The 22,767-nt window shown below is 41.0% G+C and overlaps 1 protein-coding gene across 3 annotated transcripts in view; it reads left to right on the forward strand.

Annotated features, from left to right (window-relative positions):
• Nucleotides 1-4,100: 4,100 nt before the first annotated feature.
• LOC122676648 (putative selection and upkeep of intraepithelial T-cells protein 1 homolog) overlaps nucleotides 4,101-22,767 on the forward strand; it is a 32,054-nt gene continuing 13,387 nt past the window's right edge. For all 3 annotated transcript variants that reach the window (XM_043876132.1, XM_043876133.1, XM_043876134.1), the window contains exons 1-3: nucleotides 4,101-4,330; nucleotides 7,384-7,464; nucleotides 19,775-20,122. In XM_043876132.1, coding sequence (XP_043732067.1) covers nucleotides 7,389-7,464; nucleotides 19,775-20,122 — 424 coding nt within the window. In that variant the 5' untranslated portion in view covers nucleotides 4,101-4,330; nucleotides 7,384-7,388. The remainder of the gene's footprint in view (nucleotides 4,331-7,383; nucleotides 7,465-19,774; nucleotides 20,123-22,767) is intronic.

Here is a 22,767-nt window from a genome sequence, read left to right on the forward strand (position 1 = left end):
ATTTCACTCCAGGAATTACATCACCTAAACAACAGAACACTTTGGAATTCTGTCTCCAGATATTTCACTGCATATTTGTTTTAGTCACAGATGATGGAGTTTCACATTGTTTGTGCTTCACGATCTCTCTTCAGATTCTCTGCACATGTCTTAGCACCCATTCTGCTCAGCTCTGTGTTGGAAGCTAGCTTGGATACAATCACAGGCCCTGAGCCCAACCAGGGCTTCACCAGAAGGATCTGGAGAAGAGAAGAACACCAGATGCAGACACATGAGTGAGTGGTCAGATTTAATGGTTTGCCTTGGCTAGAACCCCATCCTATATTATGGTCACCAGAAGAGAAGGGCCAAGGAGGTGGTCCTGGAGGAGTGTGTATAGCTTTCCTTGGGGTTTTTCTCAGGTCTCTCTTTCCTATTCAAGTATCTAGTCCTATGAGGCTCTCAGACTGATTTCTGAGAGGTCCCAACATAGGTTATAATCACGTAGGTAGATATTTCTACTTTGCATCCATAGGATAACCACAGAGGAAGGGAGCAGGAAAAAGAAGGCTAATGGTCTTCTGCTTATCCCATGTGTAACAGATGAAGTGGCAGAGTTCCACCATGGACCCTATACTCTTCTTGGAGTATATCGAACTATATAGGCCAGGGATCTGTTTTTCAAGCATCTTTTAATATTTTAGAATTATTTGCATCTCCACCTACATTACTTCATTAACTTTCTAATTTTTCTAAATAGGTGATACCACTCTAATGGCAGGAAGCAAAGAAGAACTAAAGAACCTCTTGATGAAGGTGAAAAAGGAGAGTGAAAAGGCCGACTTTAAACATTAAAGAAACTAAAATCCAGCCCCATTACATCATGGCAAATAGAATGGGGAAATGTGGAAGCAGTGACAGATTTCCTCTTCTTGGGCTCTAAAAACACTGCAGATGGTGACCGCAGTCATGAAATCAGATGATTGCTTCTTGGCAGGAAAGCGATGACAAATCTAAACAGAGTGTTGACAAGCAGAGACATCACCGTGCTGACAAAAGTCCATATAGTCGAGGCTATGGTCTTCCCAGTGGTTATGTATGGTTGTAGGAGCCAGACCATAAAGAAGGCAGAGCGCCAAAGAATTGATGCCTTTAAACTGTGGGGCTGGAGAAGACTCCTGAGAGTCCTTTGGACAGCAAAGAGATCAAACTAGTCAATCCTCAAGGAAATCAGTCCTGAATATTCATTGCAAGGACTGATGGTGTAGCAGAAGCTGCAATAATTTGGTCACCTGATGCGAACAGCCATCTCACTGGAAAAGTCTTGAAAGGTTGTTGCTGAATGATAAGACGCCGGGATTCTTGGCCTCCGGGGGAGACGAATTCAATCTGGGGCCAGAGACGAGGCTGGATCGCTCAGAGCTTTTGTGTAACAAAGTTTTATTAAAGTATAAAGGAGATAGAGAAAGCTTCTGACATAGGCATCAGAAGGGGGCAGAAAGAGTAACCCCTGCTAGTCTTCAGCTGGATGTTATATAGTCACTAGCAGTGTGTTAATGAAAAGAAAGGAATGTCGTAAAACTCAGAATGGCACCAGGCCCCTCATCCATAAATTGCATTTTGTGATAATCCTGGCACCAGGTGATTCATCCCAGGCCATAAAACGATTGACTTGAATTTTTTAGAAGGGCAGATTACCATACAAATAATTTCATTTACATAGATTAGGGGAACAATATCTGAGTATAACATACTGGTTTGTCAAGTAGGTTCTGAGCCTTTTGGTGGAACTTGAAGACAGAGTCTGGGGTACATTAACATAGCTTAAGACAAACATTTCCATAAGAAAAATGTATTGGTTAACTCAAGGTTTGAGAATAGTTAGCTTCAGGTGAAACCAGGTGTCATGGCAACACAGCATTTTAAGAGAAACCTGCTTTTACATTTGTATAGAGAAGGGAAAAAATATTTCCAGTTTGTTCCCTCCTGCCACTTAAGAGAGATAAAAATGTCTGGCACTTGCAGCCTATTTCCTCCCTTTGGAGACCCCTGGCCTTCCTGCCTGTTACCCTCTCAGTCCCTGATGCTGGAAAGATTGAGGGCAGAAGAAGAAGAGGGCATCAGAGGATGAGACGGTTGGTTTGCATCATCGATGCAATGGAAATGGACCCGAGCAAATTCCGGGAAATGGTAAGAGACAGGGAGGTCTGGAGTGCTGCAGTCCATGGGGTCACAAAGAGTCAGACACAACTGGGTGACTGAACAACAACAAAAGTTGCTCTAGAAGAACTGACAGCAAAATGCTTGAAATAAAGAGGTCAGTTGCCTTATTTGGAGTGCATCAAGGAGGACGGGTTCTGAGGGTCAGAGAGCAGTGCAGAGTGTGGATGGGGACAGCTAAAGGGAGCAGCAGGGCAGCCTTGGGGCGGCAGGAAAGGAGAAGGCCTTGAGGAGGCTTCCTGAGGACTTCACAGTGAAAAGGCCAGTAGCTCCTATCACTGCAGCTCTAAGAGGAGAACAAAGACAAATCATGAGCTCTAGACCCAAAACAACCAAGTGCTGCTTGAACATAACCTTAAGACTCCAAAAGTGGAGTGAAAGTCTCTCAGTCATGTCCAACTCTTTGTGACCCCATGGACTACACAGTCCATGGAATTCTCCAGGCCAGAACACTGGAGTGGGTAGCCTATCCTTTCTCCAGTGGATCTTCCTGACCCAGGAATCGAACTGGGGTCTCCTGCATTGCAGGCGGATTCCTTACCAACTGAGCTAAAAGGGACATTAAAATCCATCTATCCCAAATCAAACTCACTCATCCCAATCATCATATTTTGCCCTTTTGTGTTAAAAATGTTCTTTCCCTCAACTACACCTCAAATAATACTCTCTCCATTCATCTGGTCAGTGGAATGCTGAAATCTGGGAGACATCCTGAAAGTCTTCAATTTCCCCAGTTTCGATCAATTCACCCTATCAGTTCTACATGCTAAATAGATCTCAAATGTTCCCAATTATGCATTTTCTCCTCAGATACTACTTTAAGTTTTCATTGCTGTGTTCCTGATCTCTTGTACATATCATTTATATTTTTATATTAACATATATCCTAAGTCTATTTGTTTGTGCATAAAGTCACATAGATTTACTCACATGTGCATATATCATCACTCACACATACACATGTACAGATATGCATCATTAGGATATGCATGCATATGTAAGTGTATTTATATGTCTATAAGCATATATTCCCAAATATGTGTAATAAAGAATAAATATATCCATATATTTGTGCACAAATGTATGTGTTAAGTAATTTTTTGGTCGTGTCTGACCTTTTGTGACCCCATGGGCTGTAACCCACCAGGCTCCTCTGTCCATAGGATTCTCTAGGCAAGAATACTGGAGTGGGTAGCCATTTCCTTCTCCAGGGGATCTCTCCCAGGGATTGAACCTATGTCTCCCACATTTCGGGCAGAGTCTTCACCATCTGAGTCGCCAGGGAAGCACACATGCATGTGTTTATGTATATAGCTATGTATTATAATACCTAAATATGTGTGTTTCCTATATTATATGAGATTTAAGTATATATATGTGTGTGTACATACACTTAAGTATGTATTATAGATATTTCTTAAAATGACAAACTTTATAATTTTACCTTTGTTTCTCTCTACAGTTCATTTCCCATCATTTTCACATCTTATCTCCCATTATGGCCACAGCAAACTACTTCAAGTTTTCTGAATTTACCATTTCTGCTGCTCCCTCTGCCTGGAAAACCTGCTCTGCTCCTTTTCTTCACATGGCTAACTGTCCATTTTGTTTCAAGAATCTTCTCTGAACCTTTGTCACCTTGGTGAAGCTTCCTCGATGCCTAATCTGAGTTTAGTGTCTCTTACTTGTGCTTCCACAGCTCCCTTCCTTTCCCCTCTGGGTGCAGGTACAGCATTCAGAATAAATGTCTTCATCATGGCCATTTTACTCAGCACGAATTACTGGGAATGTCTAAATCAGACCATGTGTTGCCTCCTTTCAGAGCAGGGCAGGTCATGCTAGTACTTGCAGTGTTAGCAGTGAAGCCAGGAGCAGTCACTGAACATGAACAAAGACTTCTACCCAGAGGGAGGTAGCCAGGCTCCTCGGAATTTCCCTTGGAAAGGAACGTCCGTCAGGATCAGGCTGACAGCATCAGGAGCTGGGAGTGGGATGGGCACAGTGAGAAGGGACTTTGGTGGGTAGTTTGCCAGGTGCCCATCAGATTCCACACTGGGGGAAGCCCAGGTGACCCGGCAGGAGCTCTTTCTCTAAGGACAACGAAGGGCTGACTCAGGATCTCCAGGCTCAAGTAAGTGGAAGATTCAGGGACGATGTCCTCTCTTCACAGATGGTTATCACTACTTCCATCTCTTCTTCCTTGTGCCTTTCAGGAAGTCTCTGATCCCTGCATTTCTAGAGTCTTGACAGACCTATGTTTGAAGACTATGAGATTTGGGGGCTCCAAAGGATGGGGTGACCTGAGAAGTCTCAGTCACCTCTAGGGAAAATCTTTTTTCAGTTTTTAAAAATCACCATAAATATTCCACAGTGAGGTATTTTTGTTTGTCTCTATTTTTCCTTAATTGTATGTGTGTGTGTGTGTGTGTGTGTGCGCGCGCGCGCCACAGCAAATGCCGGGCTCAACTGCTAGAGTCTGTTTTGATCAGGAGCAAATAAACTATTATTCTTATGTATGCCATTTCTTAGTCATACACTAGTAGTGTGAGCAGTCCCCATTGCATAGTACTCTTTGCAACTAGGATTCCTCTTCTCTAATATTACTAGTTAGGATGAAGAAAAATAAAGATAAACAGAAACACCTCACTGTGGAATATTTATGGTGACTTTAAAAAATGATATCTGTAGAATTATTGGCTTTCAAAATGTAACATGAATGACCTTCATAAAAATATTTTCACTCAGTCACCCTAAACAGGTAAGAACATATATCAGAAACACTTGATTTAGCTTAAAAAAAATTTAGCAGAACAGGGGTGAATTTTACTGTTTCTATAATATGGGAAATTTTCCTATGATCCCCCTGGCTTAAAGATCTCTTTTTCTGTGATCTGATTCACTTTCCTGGCAGGTTAAACATGATTTATGTTAGATTTCATAGTCTTTTGTTGGCCTATTTGCTTTTTGTTTGAACATTTAAAAATCTTTTTATGTTAGTAAACTATTACATAACATAAAATTTACCATTTTAGTCACTTTTAAGTGCACATTCAGTGTGCATTTAAAGAACTGATTGTCTTGGCAAGGATCTCCAGTCTAGCGTATGGGGCAACAAGCTCTCCTGGTTGACCATTCAAATGTATTAAAGCCTGAGACAGTACTTTAGTGCACCTGGCTGAGATGGTTTTACCTGCTAGACAATTAATCTGTTGCTTTAATATTCTAATTTTTCTTTTTACTAACCCTACCGTTTGTGGGGTTTAAGGGAGGTGGAATCTCTGTTCAATGTTATGGACTTTTGCCTAATCTTGCATATCATGACATTTGAAACATGATCCCTGATCACTGTTCAATGAGGGTATGTACGTCAGGAAAACAAGAACCAATTTTTCTAGATTTAATATGTAGTTATGTTATGATGATGTGTATGGTAAGACCCAGTTTATGGTTAAAAAAACTAATTTTCATAATGCCCTAATGGTGACAGCCTGGCTTGCACAGGGACAGAGGAAAGCTTGGGTTAGGCCAAATACAGTGGCTACATATACCAGGGCAAACTTAGAACCCTCATCTGGAAGGCGGGAGCCAATATAATCAATTTACCAATCTCTTACCAGTTGGAAATTCTGCTGAAATACCCCAGACTCCTTTGGCAGTTGCCTTGGATATTATTTAGAACATACAGGATATAAAATTACTACATTAACAATGTCTCTGTATTTCATTTTTGGCAATGTGCCATCCTACCTGACCACTCCTTTTGTGCACCCAATCTGCTATATCTACTGAAAGATCAGTTGCCAGGATACATACCCAAGCTAGGGCATCAGCTTCTTGCTGCCAAGGGGTGTCAGCATATTATAAGCAGGGACATGTAAGATAGTGAGGACTACCTCAGGCTCTTGAAAGTAAATCCAAATATCTTTCTACCAATCCTGACCCCATGAGGGCTTATTCATGACCATCCACTCCTCAGCTTCTCATTGTCCAAGCCAAGGGGTTTATCCCTTCAGAGCAGTCCGTCAGTGCAAAGGTGAACAGCCCAGGGTCAACCTGAGTGATCACCAACCAAACTGCTCTGAATTCAGCCTACTGGCTTCTGTGGCTCATTTCTATTTCCAGACATCTGTTTATCAGGCACATAGCATGGCATTTTCACATTACTATAACCATTCACTGTTCATTTTATCATAATCCCCTAACATTTAACAAACCTTTTTTTTTCCTGAGGGCAAAAAAGATGACTATCACATTTGTGTGCTGAGTCAAAAGCCAAGTCATTATAGAACTGGCAAAAAGCTTTCATGATTGGCTGAGAAATACCATTTCATTCTTCCATTGCTTTTACTGGCCATATAGGTCCACAAATATGTTTCTAACTGTGAGTCTTCCAGGACAGAAAATTCAGAGGGATTGTGCCAACTAAAGGGAAGAAAGTCATATTCCCTTCTAAAATGGCCACTTGGTTCATCACTCCAGACAGGCTAAATCTCTGTCTTTAGACTTTCCTTTGTAACTAAATGTAACTGACTGTGTCTATGTTTAGGACACTGGGACCTTGAGATTAGGACCTATTCCCTAAACAGACAGCCACTTTCCCAGCTTCCTTGGTGGCTCAGACAGTAAAGAATCCATTTGCATTCAGGAGACCTGAGTTCGATCCCTGGGTCAGGAAGATCCCCTGAAGAAGGGAATGGCTACCCACTCCAGTATTCTTTCCTGGAAAATCCCATGGACAGAGGAGCCTGGTGGGCTGTAGTCCTTAGGGTCACAAAGAGTCAGACATGACTGAGGGACTAACACACTTTCCCTGGGGAAGTAGTTCACCAAATGGAGTTTACAAACCAGAAGACAAATGACATCTAACCTGACAGAAAGCAATCTTTTAATGGGAAAGAAACCAGTGGCTGGACTTGGTGATTACAATGGCCATTCTTAAGGGCAAGGTTGCTAGATTTAGTAAATAAAAATTACAGGATGCCAAATGTTGTACTGAAAGTATGTACACTAAAAAACTGTCACTGTTTTATTTGATATTAAAATATAACTGGGAGTCTTACATTTATCTGGCAACATTATTTGGCAGTCCATTACTGCAGATAAAGAGATGTAGAGATATGTGATTTCTGCAACTTCTTGCTCCTCTTAACACTGTCTCTAAACTGGCCTCATTTCTTATCACAGGCGTAATGGAAATGACAGGACAATCTTTCTCTAGATACTTTGTTGCCATGCTCCTCCTGCAGATGATAACACCAAGTTCAGGTATGAAGTTTTCTCCTACTCTTCTGAGCCACACCAATATCAAGTACGTCAGGAAAACAAGAACCAAACAAAAGGGACCATTGTTTCTAGATTTAATATGTAGTTATGTTATGATGATGTGTATGGTAAGACCCAGTTTATGGTTAAAAAAACTAAATATTTCTAATCAGCAAGTCTTCTTTATCATGTCCCCAGATTTTCCTTAGGTTCCATGGAGAAGAGACAAATAAATACCTAATACTTGCCCTTGAGAACTAAAATTCATATTTAGGAGACATTTAAGTACTATTTATACCTTGAGGAAGTGGTCTAAATCACAGATCCATACTAGAATCCATGTGAATTATTAGCAAAATAAGGATGGGATAGGTTGGTGGAAACTTGACAGGTGATGAAAATTCACATTTGTAAAGGGATATATACAAAGCAGAAATAATAGTATACTTCACTTCGGTTCAGTTCAGTCGCTCAGTTGTGTCTGACTCTTTGCGACCCCATGAATCGTAGCACTCCAGGCCTCCCTGTCCATCACAAACTCCCGGAATCTACCCAAACCCATGTCCATCAAGTCGGTGATGCCCTCCAGCCATCTCATCCTCTGTTGCCCCCTTCTCCTCCTGCCCCCAATCCTTCCCAGCATTAGGGTCTTTTCCAATGAGTCAACTCCGCTTCAGGTGGTCAAAGTATTGGAGTTTCAGCCGAAGCATCAGTCCTTCCAATGAACACCCAGGATTGATCTCCTTTAGGATGGACTGGTTGGATCTCCTTGCAGTCGAAGGGACTCTCAAGAGTCTTCTCCAACACCACAGTTCAAAAGCATCAATTCTTCGGCGCTCAGCTTTCTTTATAGTCCAACTCTCACATCCATACATGACTACTGGAAAAACCATAGCTTGACTAGACAGACCTTTGTTGGCAAGGTAGTGTCTCTGCTTTTAAATATGCTATCCAGGTTGGTCATAACTTTCCTTCCAAGGAGTAAACGTCTTTTAATTTCATGGCTGCAGTCACCATCTGCAGTAATTTTGGAGCCCAAAAAAAATAAAGTCAGCCACTGTTTCCACTGTTTCCCCATCTCTTTCCCATGAAGTGATGGGACTGGATGCCATGATCTTAGTTTTCTGAATGTTGAGCTTTAAGTCAACTTTTTCACTCTCCTCCTTCACTTTCATCAAGAGGCTCTTTAGTTCCTCTTCACTTTCTGCCATAAGGGTGGTGTCGTCTGCATATCTGAGGTTATTGATATTTCTCCCAGCAATCTTGATTACAGCTTGTGCTTCTTCCAGCCCAGTGTTTCTCATGATGTACTCTGCATATCAGTTAAATAAGCAGGGTGACAATATACAGCCTTGACATACTCCTTTTCCTATTTGGAACCAGTCTATTGTTCCATGTCCAGTTCTGTTACTTCCTGACCTGCATACAGGTCTCTCAAGAGACAGGTTAGCTGGTCTGGTATTCCCATCTCCTTAAGGATTTTCCACAGTTTATTATGATCCACACAGTCAAAGGCTTTGGCATAGTCAATAAAGCAGAAATAGATGTTTTTCTGGAATTTTCTTGTTTTTTCTATGATCCACTGGATGTTGGCAATTTGATCTCTGGTTCCTCCGCCTTTTCTAAAACCAGCTTGAACATCTGGAAGTTCACAGTTCATGTATTACTGAAGCCTGGCTTGGAGAATTTTGAGCATTACTTTACTAGTGTGTGAGATGAGTGCAACTGTGCAGTAGTTTGAACATTCTTTGGCATTCCCTTACTTTGGGATTGGAATGAAAACTGACCTTTTCCAGTCCTGTGGCCACTGCTGAGTTTTCCAAATTTGCTGACATGTTGAGTGCAGCACTTTCACAGCAGCATCTCAATATATTTAGAGATAGGTAATAGAAAGCCTGTCTAGTTTTTGGCAAAATGCCAAAGAATTGATGCCTTTGAACTGTGGTGCTGAGACTTCTGAAAGTCCCTTGGACATCAAGGAAATCAAACCAGCCAATCATAATGGAAATCAGCCCTGAATACTCACTGGAAAGACTGATGCTGAAGCTGAAGCTCCAGAATTTTGGTTATCTGATGTGAACAGATGACTCACTGGAAAAGTCCCTGATGCTGGAAAAGATTGAGGGCAGAAGGAGAAGAGGGTGTCAGAGGATGAGATGACTGGACAGCATCACCAATGCAATAAGCATGAACTTTGGCAAACTCCGGGAGATGGTGAGGGACAGGGAGGCCTGGCCCACTGCAGTCAGTGGAATCACATAGAGTTGGGCACAACTGGGTGACTGAACAACAACAATAGAAAACCTGAGACATCAAATGGAGTATAAGATTTAAACATTTCTAGCAAAAGCTGCTTATTAAATGACAGAAATCTAAGTGATGCACATTTAGGTGGGATCCAGCCTTTGGCTAATAAAACAGTGCTGCTACCAATGTCTTTAAACATACGTTTTTTAGCATACCTGTGAGTACAAAGGTAGCAAATATTCCAATGAATAGACCTGATGGTCAAAGGTTATGTGTTTTTTTATTATGGTATTGAATATGTCATTCTGAAATCGTTACTAGTCTACATTTCCACCAACAGGTAATATCACTATTTCAGATATTACAGGTACCAGAGCTTTTTATCTTTTCCAAACTTACAGATAAAAAATAAATTCTCATAGAGACTGTATTTTACCTTTTTGTTAATGAGTGAGACTTAATATCTTTCAAACAAAAATTGTATTTCATTTTCTCTGAACCACCTGCATAGGTCTTTACTCCACATCTTCTTTGTACTGTTGGTTTTCCCTCATTGCTGTTTAAGAACTCTTAAATATTGGGATTTTTTAATCTGTTGTACCTATCCCACTTATTTCTTACCAGTTTATAATTGTCTATTGACTTATTTATTATATTTTGAATATGCAGAGAGGTTTTTGCTTTGGATTTTTATTTTATTTTATAAATTATGGTGTTTCCAAAGTCCCCCTTTATCTTGTCCTACTTGTTATCCTCATTGACTTTTAAAAGTTTACTACTTTTTTTTCTAAAGCAGTTTTATCTTTACAGAAAAATTGTGTAGAAACCACACAGAGGGACTTTCCTGGTGGCCCAGTGGCTAGGACTCCATGCTCCCAATGAAGGAGACCCAGGTTTGATCCCTGCTCAGGGAACTAGAACACATATGCTGCAACTAAGAGCATGCATGCTGCAACTAAGAGCGTGCATACTGCAACTAAGACCTGGCACAGCCAAATAAATAGATAAATATTTGTTAAAAAGAAATTACATAGCGTTTCCATAAAACCCCATTCTCCCTTCCTCTCCCTGCCCCTCCAAAGTTTCCCATACTACGAATATCTTCTATAGTGAAGTATTAATACATTTGCTACAATTGATGAAAATGAACCAATTGGTTCATCAATTGTAGTAAATGTATTATTAAATCAAGTTCACATTAAGGCTTGCACTTGGTGTTATAAAATTATCTGGGTTTTAACAAATTATTATATAAATGAATGCAAGTGGCCTCTGCATACTGGCCCTCCATTGCTTACTTCTTTAAGCCTGAGACTCTTTCACTCGAAAGCTTGCCAGTGTCAAACTCAAATTTTGACACATCCAATTGTTTTAAATATATAAAACATGAGCATACTTTTAACTATGTAATGCCTTTCTGCTTTTTATGTCCCTTGGAATTGCAGCCAGCATCTGCTAGCCATAGGTAAGATAAGCCCTGTAGCTAGAGAGACCCCAAGCCACTGCTGTCCTGCAGAGCCCTTGACTCCTCACTGTGCTGTGGAGTAACATTACTAGACACACAAAACTTCTCCCTGACTCATCTGTCCGCTGTGACTTCCCCTGCCCTTCTCCCCTTTCGCACGGTGTTCCCTGTCTCTAAATGGTCTCATACTGTGGGGACTGTCCCCATGCGTCTGTCAAACTGCTTCTCAAATATAGGTGCTACTGCCACCTTGTGGTGTATCTTTCTCATTGCTCAGCTCTTAAATCCTCAAATGTACTATATTAATATATGCATAATGCCATGTGTCTTCCATTACAGTATCATACAGAACCATTTTACCCCATATTAAAAATATCCTACTTTCCTTGTGCTCCTCAATCCCTCCTGCTGAAGTCCTAGTAGCCACTGCTGTTTTCACTGTTCCCATAGTTTTGCTTTTTTCCAGAATGTCGTGTACTTGGGATCATACAATACATACATAGCCTTTCATAATGACCTCCTTACTTAGCAATATGCATTTAAGTTTCCTCCATGTATCTTCATGATTTGTTGGCTCAGTTCTTTTACCACTGAATAATATTACATTGTCTGGATGTACCAGAGTTTGTTTATTCATTCACTTATTGAAGGTTATATTGTTTGCTTCTAATTTGAGGGCAACAACTGAGTGACTGAACTGAATTGAACTGATAAATAAAAGTGCTAGGAAGATTGATGTGAAAGTTTTTGTGTGGATTTAGTTTTCAACCCATTTGGGTTGCATACCTAGAAGGGTGATAGCTAAAACATATAGTGATTACATATTGAGCTTTGTAAGGAATTGCCAAACTCTTCTGTTAAGTGGCTATACCATTTTGTATTCCCTACCAACAATGAATGAGAGTTTCTTATGCTCCACATCTTTGTCAGCATTTGATGTCAGTGTTTGAATTTCAGCCATTTTAATAGGTTTTTGATAGTATTTGATTGCTTTAATTTACAGTGACTAATGATACATGATATTAAGCTTCTTTCATATGTTTGTTTCAGTTCAGTTCAGTTCAGTTGCTCAGTCATGTCTGACTCTTTGCAACTCAGTGGACTGCAGCATGCCAGGCCTCCCTGTCCATCACCAAATTCTGGAGTTTACTCAAGGTCATGTCCATTGAGTCAATGATGCCATCCAACCATCTCATCCTCTGTTGTCCCCTTCTCCTCCTGCCTTCAATCCTTCCCAGCATCAGGGTCTTTTCAAATGAGTCAGTTCTTCACATCAGGTGGCCAAAGTTTTGGGGTTTCAGCCGAAGCACCAGTCTTTCCAATGAACATTCAGGACTGATCTCCTTTAGGATGGACTGGTTGGATCTCCTTGCCATCCAAGGGACTCTCAGAGTCTTCTTCAACACCATAGTTCAAAAGCATCAATTCTTTGGCGCTCAGCTCTCTTTATAGCCCAACTCTCACATCCATACATGACTACCAGAAAAACCATAGCTTTGACTAGACAGACCTTTGTTGACAAAGTAATGTCTCTGCTTTTTAATATGCTGTCTAGGTTGGTCATAACTTTCCTTCCAAGGAGTAAGTGTCTTTTAATTTCATGGTTGCAGACACCATCTGCAGTGATTTTGGAGTCCAAAGAAATAAAGCCTGTCACTGTTTCCACTGTTTCCACATCTATTTGGCATGAAGTGATGGGCCCAGATGCCAGAATCTTAATTTTCTGAATGTTGAGTTTTAAGCCAGCTTTTTAACTCTCCTCTTTCATTTTAATCAAGAGGCTCTTTAGTTTTTCTTCACTTTCTGCCAAAAGTTGGTGTCATCTGCTTATCTGAAGTTATTGATATTTCTCCTAGCAATCATGATTCCAGGTTGTGCTTCATCCAGCCCAGTGTTTCTCATCATGTACTCTGCATATAAGTTAAACAAGCAGTGTGACAATATAAGCCTTGATGTACTCCTTTCCTTATTTGGAAACAGTCTGTTGTTCCATGTCCAGTTCTAACTGTTGCTTCCTGACTTGTATACAGATTTCTCAAGAGGCATGTCAGGTAGCCTGGTACTCCCATCTCTTTCAGAATTTTCCATAGTTTATTGTGATCCACACAGTCAAAGGCTTTGGCATAGTCAATAAAGCAGAAATAGATGCTTTTCTGGAACTCTCTTGTTTTTTCAATGATCCAACGGATGTTGGCAATTTGATCTCTGGTTTTTCTGCCTTTTCTAAAACCAGCTTGAACATCTGGAAGTTCACAGTTCATGTACTGTTGAAGCCTGGCTTGGAGAATTTTGAGCACTACTTTGGTAACGTGTGAGATGAGTACAGTTGTGTGGTAGTTTGAGCATTCTTTGGCATTGCCTTTCTTTGGGATTGGAAGGAAAACTGACCTTTTCCAGTCCTGTGGCCACTGCTGAGTTTTCCAAATTTGCTGGCATATTGAGAGCAGCATCATCTTTAGGGTTTGAAATAACTCCTTGGAAGGGAAGTTATGACCAAACTAGACAGAATATTAAAAAGCAGAGACATTACTTTGCCAACAAAGGTCTGTCTAGTCAAGGCTATGGTTTTTTCAGTCGTCATGTATGGATGTGAGAATTGGACTATAAAGAAAGCTGAGCACAGAATTGATGCTTTTGAACTGTGGTGTTGGAGAAGACTCTTGAGAGTCCCTTCGACTGCAAGAAGATTCAATCAGTCCATCCTAAAAGAGATCAGTCCTGAATATTCATTGGAAGGACAGATGTTGAAGCTGAAACTCCAGTACTTTTGGTTCCCTGATGCGAAGAGCTGACTCATTTGAAAAGACCCTGATGCTGGGAAAGATTGAGGGCAGGTGGAGAAGGGGATGACAGAGGATGAGATGGTTGGATGGCATCACCAACTCAGTGAACATGAGTTTGGATAAACTCTGGGAGTTGGTGATGGACAGGGAGGCCTGGCGTTCTGCAGTTCATGGGGTCACAAAGAGTCGGACACAACTGAACGACTGAACTGAACTGAACTGAATTGAAATTCCATCACCTCCACTAGCTTTGTTCATAGTGATGCTTCCTAAAGTCCGCTTGACTTCTCATTCCAGATGTCTGGCTCTAGGTGAGTGATCATACCACTGTGATTATCTTGGTCATGAAGATCTTTTTTGTATAGTTCTTCTGTGTATTCTTGCCACCTCTTCTTAATATCTTCTGCTTCTGTTAGGTCCATACCATTTCTGTCCTTTATTGAACCCATCTTTGCATGAAATGTTCCGTTGGTATCTCTGATTTTCTTGAAGAGATCTCTAGTCTTTCCCATTCTATTGCTTTCCTCTATTTCTTTGTACTGATCACTGAGGAAGGCTGTCTTATCTCTCCTTGCTATTCTTTGGAACTCTGCATTCAAATGGGTATATGTTTCCTTTCCTCCTTTGCTTTTGGCTTCTCTTCTTTTCACAACTGTTTGTAAGGCCTCCTCAGACAGACATTTTGCTTTTTTGCATTTCTTTCTCTTGGGGATGGTCTCGACCCCTGTCTCCTTACAATGTTGTGTACCTCCATCCATAGTTCATCAGGCACTGTCTTTCAGATCTAGTCCCTTGAATCTGTTTCTCACTTCCACTGTATAATCATAAGGGATTTGATTTCGGTCATACCTGAATGGTTAGTGGTTTCCCCTACTTTCTTCAATTTAAGTCTGTATTTGGCAATGAGGAGTTCATAATCTGAGCCACAATCAGCTCCTGGTCTTGTTTTTGCTGACTATATAGAGCTTCTCCTTCTTTGGCTGCAAAGGTTATGATGAATCTAATTTCAGTATTGACCATCTGGTGATGACCATGTGTAGAGTCTTCTTTTGTGTTGTTGGAAAAGGGTGTTTGCTATGACCAGTGCATTCTCTTGGCAAAACTCTGTTAGCCTTTGCCCTGCTTCATGCTGTACTCCAAGGCCAAATTTGCCTGTTACTCCAGGTGTTTCTTGACTTCCTGCTTTTGTATTCCAGTCCTCTATAATGAAAAGGACCTCTTTTTTAGGTGTTAGTTCTAGAAGGTGTTGTAGGATTTCATAGAACCATTCAACTTCAGCTTATTCAGCATTACTAGTTGAGGCATAGACTTGGATTACTGTGATACTGAATGGTTTTCCTTGGAAATGAACAGAAATCATTCTGTTGTTTTTGAGATTGCATCCAAGTACTGCATTTCAGACTCTTTTCTTGACTATGATGGCTACTCCATTTATTCTAAGGGATTCTTGCACACAGTAGTATATATAATGGTCATCTGAGTTAAATTCACCCATTCCAGTCCATTTTAGTTCGCTGATTCCTAAAATGTTGATGTTCATTCTTGCCATCTCCTGTTTGACCACGTCTAATTTGCCTTGATTCATGGACCTAACACTCCAGGTTCTTATACAATATTTCTCTTTACAGCATAGGACTTTACTTCCATCACCAGTCACATCCACAACTGGGTGTTGTTTTTGCTTTGGCTCAGTCTCTTCATTCTTTCTGGAGTTATTTCTCCACTGATCTCTAGTAGCATATTGGGCACCTACCGACCTAAAGATAGGGAGTTTATCTTTCAGTGTCCTATCTTTTTGCCTTTTCATATTGTTCATGGGGTTCTCAAGGCAAGAATACTGAAGTGGTTTGCCATTCCCTTCTCCAGTGGACCACATTTTGTCAGAGCTCTCCTCCATGACCCGTCCATCTTGGGTGGCCCTACACGGCGTGGATCATAGTTTCACTGAGTTAGACAAGGCTGTGGTCCATGTGATCAGATTGGTTAGTTTTCTGTGACTGTGGTTTTCAGTCTGTTTGCTCTCTGACAGAGAAGGATAAGAGGCTTATGAAAGCTTCCTGAATGGATAGAACTAACATATGTTCCAGCAATCCCACTTCTGGATATATATCCAGAGAAAACCATAATTCAAAAAGATACATTCACCAATGTTCATTGTAGAACTATTTACAATAGTCATGACATGGAAACAAACTAAAGAGCCATTGACAAATGAACGGATAAAGAAGATATGGTACATATACGCAAGGGAATATTACTCAGCCATAAAAGTTGAAATAATGCCATTTGCAGCAACATAAATGGACCTGGAGATTGTTTTACTGAGTGAAGTAAGTCAGACAGAAAGAAAACTATGAAATGATGTTGCTTATATGTGTTATGCCCGATGTCCGAATCCCCGAGCGGGAAGAGAGAAGGCCTCCAAGACAATGCAACTCGCAAAAAGGGAAGTTTATTGCTGACTTGAGTCAGGGCTCATGCCGCATCCAACGCAGTGGTGCGGGGTCAGAGAGCCCCGAGCCCAAGCTGTTACACAAATTTATAGGGTGAGCACACGCCGTTGGTAGTTGGTTTAAGCAGATTGGTTACAAGTTTGCAAAGCAATTTCATTGGTCAAACACACTTAAAACTTTCGCACGCGGGACTTTCCCGGGGGTTTCCGCCCCGTTCCTAATTGGCAAACAGCGGTCAGTGTTAAGCTGATTGGTTGTATCCAGGTGGCCTGATAATCTTACCACCCAGAAGTAGGAAGGCCTACTCCTAATCTAAGCTGCCTGCTGTGGCATTACTTCTGCTCGCCTCACATATGTGGATTCTAAAAAAGAGTAAAACTTATTTTTTAATCTAAAACATATTTACAAAACAGTCACAGATGAGGAAACAAGCTTATGGCTACCAGGGAGGAAAGGCTGTGGGGGGTAAACTGAAGACTGGGATTGACACATACACACTACTGTATATGAAACAGGGGCTTCTCTGGTGGCTCAGCTGGTAAAGAATCCACCCGCAATTCAGGAGACTCGGGTTCGGTTTCTGGGTCAGGAAGATCCCTGCAGAAGGAAATGGCAACTCATTCCAGTATTCTTGCTTCGGAAATCCCATGGACAGAGGCTACAGTCCATGGAGTCACAAGAGTCTGACACGACTAGTGACTAAACCACCACCACATGTATGAAATAGATAAATAGTAAGGACCTGTTGTATAGCAAAGGGAACTCTTCTCAATACTGTATCATTATTAAGGACAGAGTATTAATACTCTGTCCTTTATTAAGTACCTAGCCTGGTGGACTTTTAGCTGGTCTCTGCTTTTCTATTTTCTTGAAATTTATGTCTTGATCCTATTCAAAGGGAAAATTTGGGAGGATCTAGAAAGATACTAGAGAAGACTCTACACATGGACATCACCAGACGGTCAACACAAAAATCAGATTGATTATATTCTTTGTGGCCAAAGATGGAGAAGTTCTATACACTCAGCAAAAACAAGACCGGGAGCTGACTGTGGCTCAGATTATGAGCCCCTTATTGCCAAATTCAGACTGAAATTGAAGAAAGTAGGGAAAACCACTAGACCATTCAGGTATGACCTAAATCAAATCCCTTATGATTATACAATGGAAGTGAGAAATAGATTTAAGGGGACTAGATCTTATAGACAGAATGCCTGATGAACTATGGACGGAGGTTCGTGACAATGTACAGGAGACAGGGATCAAGACAATCCCCATGGAAAAGAAATGCAAAAAAAGCAAAATGTCTGTCTGAGGAGGCCTTACAAATAGTTGTGAAAAGAAGAGAAGTGAAAAGCAAAGGAGAAAAGAAAGATATTCCCATTTGAAAGCAGAGTTCCAAAGAATAGCAAGGAGATATAAGAAAGCCTTCCTCAGCAATCAATGCAAAGATAGAGGAAAACAACAGAATGGGAAAGACTAGAGATCTCTTCAAGAAAATTAGAGATACCAAGGGAACATTTCATGCAAAGATGGGCTCTAATAAAGGACAGAAATGGTATGGACCTAACAGAAGCAGACGATATTAAGAAGAGGTGGCAAGAATACACAGAAGAACTATACAAAAGAGATCTTCATGACCCAAATAATCACGATGGTATGATCACTGACCTAGAGCCAGACATCCTGGAATGTGAAGTCAAATGGGCCTTAGAAAGCATCATTATGAACAAAGCTAGTGGAGGTGATGAAATTCCAGTTGAGCTATTTCAAATCCTGAAAGATGATGCTGTGAAAGTGCTGCACTCAATATGCCAGCAAATTTGGAAAACTCAGCAGTAACCATAGGACAGGAAAACATCAGTTTTCATTCCAATCCCCAAGAAAGGCAATGGCAAAGAGTGCTCAAAGTACCACACAATTGCACTCATCTCACACGCTAGTAAAGTAATGCTCAAAATTCTCCAAGCCAGGCTTCAGCAATACGTGAACCGTGAACTTCCAGATGTTCAAGATGGTTTTAGAAAAGGTAGAGGAACCAGAGATCAAACTGCCAACATCTGATGGATCATCAAAAAGCAAGAAAGTTTCAGAAAAACATCTATTTGTGCTTTATTGACTATGCCAAAGCCTTCGACTGTGTGGATTACAATAAACCGTGGAAAATTCTGAAAGAGATGGGAATACCAGACCATTTGACCTGCCTCTTGAGAAATATATATGCAGGTCAGGAAGCAACAGTTAGAACTGGACTTGGAACGACAGACTGGTTCCAAATAGGAAAAGGAGTACATCAAGGCTGTATATTGTCACCTTGCTTATTTAACTTATATGCAGAGTACATCATGAGATATGCTGGGCTGGAAGAAGCACAAGCTGGAATAAGATTGCCAGGAGCAATATCAATAACCTCAGATATGCAGATGACACCACCCTTATGGCAGAAAGTGAAGAGGAACTAAAAAGCCTCTTGATGAAAGTGAAAGAGGAGAGTGAAAAAGTTGACTTAAAGCTCAACATTCAGAAAACTAAGATCATGGCATCTGGTCCCATCACTTCATGGGAAATAGATGGGGAGACAGTGGAAACACTGTCGGACTTTATTTTTTGGGAGCTCCAAAATCACTGCAGATGGTGATTGCAGCCATGAAATTAAAAGACGCTTACTCCTTAGAAGGAAAGTTATGACTAAATTAGATAGCTTATTAAAAAGCAGAGACATTACCTTGCCAACAAAGGTCCATCTAGTCAAGGCTATGGTTTTTCCAGTGGTCCTGTATGGATGTGAGAGTTGGACTGTGAAGAAAGCTGAGCACCGATGAATTTATGCTTTTGAGCTGTGGTGTTGGAGAAGACTTTTGAGAGTCCCTTGGACTTCAAGGAGATCCAACCAGTCCATCCTAAAGGAGACCAGTCCTGGGCATTCACTGGAAGGACTGATGCTTCGGTTAAAACTCCAATACTTTGGCCACCTCATGTGAAGAGCTGACTCATTGGAAAAGACCCTGATGCTGGGAGGGATTGGGGGCAGGAGGAGAAGGGGACGACAGAGGATGAGATGGCTGGATGGCATCACTGACTCAATGCACATAAGTTTGTGTGATCTCTGGGAGTTGGTGATGGACAGGGAGGCCTGGTGTGCTGCGACTCATGGGGTCGCCAAGATTTGGACATGACTGAGCGACTGAACTGAACTGAGAAAGATACTAAAAAAGTAAGGTGGTCCTATAGGTGGTATTTAGAGAGAATGTTAAAAGCCCATTGATACCTAGAAAGCTAGGAACTCAGCAGGTACATATATGAATCAAGTACATGGTATGTCCTGACTAATATTCTCAACTTTTGGTTATTATCTCCCTTCCCAGAGAAGTTCACAGTGAATGGCATAGAGGGGCCAATCTTGGCTCCACTGGGTGGGAAAGTGGAGCTCAGTTGCCAGCTGTCCCCACCACAGAGTGCAGAACACATGGAGATACGCTGGTTCCGGAACCACTACAAAAAACCTGTTCACCTGTACAAAGATGGTAAAGACTTGTATGGAGAAACCATCTCTAATTATGTGGAGCGGACAGAGCTCCTCACAGACACCATTGGAGAGGGTAAGGTGACCCTCAGAATCTTTAGGGTGAATGCTGATGATGATGGGATGTACCACTGTTTCTTCAAAGATGGTGATTTCTATGAGGAGGCCATCACAGAGGTAAAGGTCACAGGTAAGGATGGATCCCTCTGACACTTCTATGCATTCATGATTCTCAGTCCATCTGAGGCTGATTATTAAGAATATTCTCAATATTTCTAACCATTTCATAGTCAGGGTTTAGTTAGCAAGTTCAGATTCATATATTTAGTCTTTAAATGGGGAAAAGTGGAGGATTAAGAATGCAAACTTTGTCTGTGCACACATTACCTTTATCAGCAAGAACTGCCTGTTTTCCCATGTCTATATGCACTGTTAGATCTGTAAAGTATCAACAGAATCCTTTTAAGGATTTATTACTATTTTTTCCAATTATTTTTGGCAACACTTTAGTAAAAGCTGACTCTAGAAGTGACCTAACTCTTTACAATTGTCTTTTTAATGATCATTCTTACTCCCATTTCTCCTTGACTCAATTTACTGACTACTTAGTTCTAAATCAAACTAATGAAAAGGAAAGGAGAAAAGGAAAGATATACCTATCTGAATGCAGAGTTCCAAAGAATATCAAGGAGACATAAGAAAGCCTTCCTCAGTGATCAATACAAAGAAATAGAGGAAAACAACAGAATGGGAAAGACTAGAGAACTCTTCAAGAAAATCAGAGATACCAACGGAACATTTCATGCAAAGATAGGTTCAATAAAGAACAGAAATGGTATGGACCTAACAGAAGCAGACGATACTAAGAAGAGGTGGCAGGAATACACAGAAGAACTATACAAAAAAGATCTTCATGACCAAGATAATCACAGTGGTATGATCACTCACCTAGAGCCTGACATCCTGGAATGTGAAGTCAAGTGGGCCTTAGGAAGCATCACTACAAACAAAGCAAGTGGAGGTGATGGAATTCCAGTTGAGCTATTTCAAATCCTAAAAGATGATGCCGTGAAAGTACTACACTCAATATGCCAGCAAATTTGGAAAACTCAGCAGTGACCATGGGACTGGAAAAGGTCAGTTTTCATTCCAATCCCAAAGTAAGGGAATGCCAAAGAATGCTCAAACTACCGCACAATTGCACTTATCTCACACACTAGTAAAGTAATGCTCAAAATTCTCCAAGCCAGGCTTTAGCAATACATGAACCATGAACTTCCAGATGTTCAAGATGGTTTTAGAAAAGGCAGAAAAACCAGAGACCAAGATCCTCTGGATCATCAAAAACCAAGGTAGTTCCAGAAAAACATCTATTTCTGCTTTATTGACTATGCCAAAGCCTTCAACTGTGTGGATCACAATAAACTGTGGAAAATTCTTAAAGAGATGGGAATACCAGACCTGCCCTGCCCCTTGAGAAACCTATATGCAGGTCATGAAGCAACAGTTAGAACTGGACATGGAAGGACAGACTGGTTCCAAATAGGAAAAGGAGTATTTCAAGGCTGTATATTGTCACCTTGCTTATTTAACTTATAAGCAAAGTACATCATAAGAAACACTGGGCTGGATGAAGCACAAGCTGGAATCAAGATTGCCGGGAGAAATATCAGTAACCTCAGATATGCAGATGACACCACCCTTATGGCAGAAAGTGAAGAGGAACTAAAGAGCCTCTTAATGAAAGTGAAAGAGGAGAGTGAAAAAGTTGACTTAAAGCTCAACATTCAGAAAATTAAGATCTTGGCATCTGGTCCCATCACTTCTTGCCAAATAGTTGGGGAAACAGTGGAAACAGTGACAGGCTTTATTTCTTTGGACTCCAAAATCACTGCAGGTGGTGACTGCAGCCATGATATTAAAAGACACTTACTCCTTGGAAGGAAAGTTATGATCAAATTAGACAGCATATTAAAAAGCAGAGATATTACTTTGCCAACAAAGGTCCATCTCGTCAAGGCTATGGTTTTTCCAATAGTCATGTATGGATGTAAGAGTTGGACCATAAGGAAAGCTGAGTGCCGAAGAATTGATGCTTTTGAATTGTGGTGCTGGAGAAGGCTCTTGAGAGTCCCTTGGATGGCAAGGAGATCCAACCAGTCCATCCTAAAGGAGATCAGTCCTGGGTGTTCATTGGAAGGACTGATGTTGAAGTTGAAACTCCAATACTTTGGCCACCTCATGCAAAGAGTTGACTCATTGGAAAAAGACCCTGATGCTGGGAAAGGTTGAAGGCAGGAGAAGGGGACAGCAGAGGATGAGGTGGTTGGACGACATCACCGACTCAATGGAGATGAGTTTGAGTATACTCCAGGAGTTGGTGATGGACAGGGAGGCCTGGTGTGCTGTGATCCATGGGGTCGCGAAGAGTCGGACATGACTGAGTGACTGAAATGAACTGAACTAGTTCTAAATCTAGTTCAAAAAGCCTTATCCACAATCTTCCATGTCCTCCAAAATTGCCTCAGCCTTCAAGTGTTCTGAATAGCACAGAAATGGGGAAATGGAAGACTCGAAGTTAATTGAAGGGGTTCCCAAATGTGAGGGCATAAGGGTAGTGTCCAAGGCCCATTCACACATAACATTTTCATTCGCTACTGTGACACACATCTGTATTGCCTAGAACTAACCTATCCAATGTGATAGCCACTAGCCACATGTGGCTACTTCAATTTTTATTTAATAAAATTAAAAGTAAAAATTAAATAAAATTGAAAATTTAGTTCTTTAATCTCATTGATTACATTTTAGGTGCTAAAGCCTCCTGTAGCAAAA

Source organism: Cervus elaphus, chromosome 20 (genome assembly GCF_910594005.1).
Source record: "Cervus elaphus chromosome 20, mCerEla1.1, whole genome shotgun sequence".
Classification (NCBI taxonomy): Eukaryota; Metazoa; Chordata; class Mammalia; order Artiodactyla; family Cervidae; genus Cervus; species Cervus elaphus.